At 40.1% G+C, this 4,144-nt stretch overlaps 1 protein-coding gene across 1 annotated transcript; it reads left to right on the forward strand.

The window, feature by feature from the left end:
* Positions 1 to 896: 896 nt before the first annotated feature.
* On the forward strand, positions 897 to 3,787 carry LOC115999397. The gene is made up of 3 exons (XM_031239251.1): positions 897 to 1,151; positions 1,910 to 2,234; positions 2,406 to 3,787. Exons 1-3 carry the CDS (start codon positions 897 to 899, stop codon positions 3,785 to 3,787), a joined length of 1,962 nt encoding a protein of 653 aa, XP_031095111.1.
* The last annotated feature ends 357 nt before the right edge of the window (positions 3,788 to 4,144 follow it).

The raw sequence follows: 4,144 nt of genomic DNA on the forward strand, positions 1-4,144 counted from the left end.
ATATATATATATATATATATATATATATATATATATATATATATATATATATATATTGTATATATTATATTTTCAAAGAATTCATTCCAGTTTACTAAACTGGAATAAATTTCCAGTCGAAATTCATTCCAGTTTAACATTTTTGGAGTTTTAATTTCAGTTTTATTTTTTATTTTAATTGTTTGAATTGTTAATATGTTATGTTGGTATTTAATATTTAGATATTAGACTTTGGATTTGGGTTATGCATAGTTATTACAGCGTCCCGCTATGTCGCGGCCCCCGACCGCCTTATCGTCTAGGAAATGTTAAAATTCGGAGGTCGTAAATCGAACCGAATTAAATCTAAACCAAAATCGAACCGCTTCAAACCGAACTGAAACCGAACCGAACTCTAATATTAAACCGAATAGTTTAATTTTTTTAAAACCGAAACCGAAACCCAAACAAAAAAAAACCGAACCGAAGACGGAAACGCCCACCCTAAGAAAAACTACTTCCTGCTTCCGAATCTATATCCACTATCCAGATCATAAAGCGGCTACTAATTTTCCAAGAACAGAACAGAAGAGAATTCTGGTAGACTCTGCATGCTGTCCCGTCCATCATCATCTTCAACAATTTCGGCTTCATCATCAACGTAACTTCTTCGTCGACAGCAGATCGACGATGGCTGGTCTCCTCAATGAACTGAAGCAGCAGCGGATCGGATCCATGCATTCCGTCCTATAAAAAAAATGCAGCAGCCAACTCCTCTGTTGTTCTTCGCGACTATCCTCCGCCGCCGCCCTCTATTTTTTCTCGATCGGCTTCTTCCACCTTTCTACTCTCTATTTTCCTCAATCCCCACCAAACACTAGATTATTCAACTCTCCAGGCAAATCGCTTGGGCCAAAATGCGTGAGATTCTTCACACCCAAGGCGGCCAGTTAGGGGTCAATTTCATCTCCACTTACCCAAAAGATGGATCTATCGGAGAGTACAAATTAAAGCAAAATGAAAATTTGATTGCTATCCACTTTACTCTACTCCTCTGCACACCCGGCCGGGCCCCATTGAGATTGTATACTCTCACTAGCGCCAACCTTTGCACAACCCCAACCACCAGCTCAGTCATTAGACCTCAAGAATTCCAGACCATGCGACGATCGGTGAGCTTTTGTCTCCTTCGCGGCAACATCTCGGTGATATGATGAACCGTCGGCAGCAGCGATGGCGAGATTGAAGAACACGCAAGACTAGTTTTGGCATTTTGGTGGAGTCTCCAGTCTACACTGCACGGGCCCCGAAATAAGATTAGTGGAGCTGCCACTTTTAGTGGGAATCAATTCCCATGGAGAGGAGATCAGAGCCAATGACTCACTGGTCGGGTTACTAGAGGGCTTAGTCTCAATTGATCTTTGTATCATCCGGATCAAGCTGCATTCACGTATCATCTTTTTTGGTTTTGAGGGGAGACCGTGCGGGATATTCTAGCTCGGGATCTCTCCCTTTGATGGTTGCCCTGTGTTTACTTATTTTTACTATCCTTTCTGCCTAACAACCTCACACAACCAATAAGTCCCAACACAATGGAAGCGTATCAATCACCATCATCTTGATAACCGATCGCGAAAAATTTAGAACATGATTAATTTGCATGTCAGAAATCCGGTGTGTGGCAAGGTTACCAAATTCAAAATGGAAAAATAATAAAAAATTTAAAACTAATCACCCCTCTTGTATGGGAGTGTAAGAAATACATGTAGCAATTCCATTAGAAGAATCAAAAATCAACCGAGTGAATCCACCGGAGCATATTCGAGAAGATGAATATTATGAAGTACCGCAAGAGAAACAAAGATCCATAGCTGATTATATGACGTCAGATATTAACATGCATAACTCCATTTACGTACCACCATTATAGAACGTAAACTTTCATGTGCACCCGACCATCCTCACTTTGGTTCAGAACAGCCAGTATTCAGGATTACCTTCAGAGGATCCACATGCTCATATTACTAGATTTATTCGAGCTCGCGGGATATACAGACAAGAGGGAGTAAGTGAAGAAATTATCAGACTGAAGTTATTTCCATTTTCAGTAATTGGAGAAGCAGCACGATGGCTAGAAAGTCAGGATGTCCATCATTTCAGATCATGGCAGCAGTTGCATAAAGGATTTATGAACGAGTTTTTCCTAATCACTAAGGCCATGAGGATTCGGAGACATATCCAAGAATTCAAGCAAGGTAGATTGGAGAGTTTAGGAGAAGCCTGGAGGTGATTTAAGGTTTTGAAAAGACAATGCCCGCACGATCTAATGCATCCATGGGATGTAATCAGCTCATTTTATGGAGGCTTGACTAACGAAAGGAAAATGCTCCTTGACTGATCTTTGAGTGGTGCGTTTGTCTCATTAGCATTGCCAAAAGCGAAAGAGCTAATAGAAAGAATTTCAAAAAATACTTCGTGTTGGTATGACAGAAGAGAAGAACATGGCGGCATGTATGAGGTCAACAGTCATGTAGCAAACGAAGCAAAGATTGAAGCAATGAATCACGAAATCAAAAAGTTACAGGCTATGGTAAAGAAAATGGAAGGGAAGACGAAACCCTATATGGCTTTAGCGTTATATTGCAACATTTGTGGAGGACTGCACGACACCAACATATGTACATCACCGTCTGCAGCTGAACATGTAGAGGCGGTTGATTATCAAAGAGGTCCTAGCTATAATGCCTATGGAGGAAACCAAAGACAGAACAACAATTGGAAACAGGGAGATGGGTGGAACAATAACGATGAAGGATTTCAAACAAGAGTGCATTACAACTACGGAAACAAACCGACCTACAGGCAGAACGAGAAGGGAAGGCTTACTTATGGTCAAAATCAAGGAAATGGAGGCCAAATGACTCATTATAAACCTCAGTACAACTCTCAGTTGGATTACACCCAACAAAGAAGGGATGATATAAGAAAAGTGGACGAGAGACTTACAAGAACCATCATGGAGTTAAAGAATGATCGAGCCAATCTGAAGCAAGAAATTACGCATGAAATTAGACAAGAAATTTCGAGTTTAAGACAAGAATCAAAGGCCACTCTCAAGACAATCGAAAATCAGATATCCCAAATGTTCAAGATGATATCCGAAAGACATTATGGACAACTTCCCAGTAACATAGAAAACAATCCCAAAGAGAGAGTCAATGCAATAGAAGCAGTTGAAGAAAGGCATGACGGATGCGATCCAATAGACATAATCTGTGGAATATGCAACAGTGAGAAAGGAAGAATGAAGGAAAAAGAAAAGACTACCTCTTGTAGTCTGAGCCTTGAAACAAACATTGAAGACGCTTCTTGTAGAATTTCAATGAAGAGAGAAGAAGGCAAGATCACCTCTTGTGATCAAATTAAAGAGAATGTGTCACAACAATGCAAAGTCAAAACTTCAAAAGAAAAAGAAAGGGCAAGGAAAGGTACATTTAACGCTTTCATTCAAAAATTCTTTAATGATAAGCAATGTCATAAATTGTTTGAGGATGATACTTGTGATGACTATGCTTGTTTGAGCAAAGAGATCACGACTTGTATGACTACGGGTTACCCCATAAAGAAGGGTGACCCAGGAGCTTTAGTAGTCCCTTGTTCTATAAAGGACATGGATTTTCCGAATGCTTTGGTTGATCTTGGAGCTTCAATCAATTTGATGCCCTCTAGTCTGTTCGAACGATTAAGCTTACCTAGTTTAAAACCGACAAGGCTTTCACTTCGCCTAGGTGACGGAACCACACAGTAACTGGAAGGTTTAGCGGAAGATGTATTGGTGAAAGTAGGAAAATTTCTAGTGCCAGTCGATTTTATCGTTTGTGAAATGGGAAAGGATGAGCCCTTTGGCTCTTTAATACTCGGTAGACCATTTTTGGCTACATGCCATGCTCGTATAGATGTAAGCTCGGGCGAAATTGCCTTCAGATTTGACAGACAAACTGAGAAGGAAGGAAAAGAATGATTGGAAAAGAAAGATGAAGAATTGAAAGCCATGGTCAAAGCAAGGACCAAGACCAAGCCAAAGTGGAAGAATGAAAAACTAATCTGGAAAAACACTTGGGTGCCAAAATGCTTTCAAACCACTACGAATGAATATGGTTGAGAA

This window comes from Ipomoea triloba, chromosome 12 (assembly GCF_003576645.1).
Source record: "Ipomoea triloba cultivar NCNSP0323 chromosome 12, ASM357664v1".
Classification (NCBI taxonomy): Eukaryota; Viridiplantae; Streptophyta; class Magnoliopsida; order Solanales; family Convolvulaceae; genus Ipomoea; species Ipomoea triloba.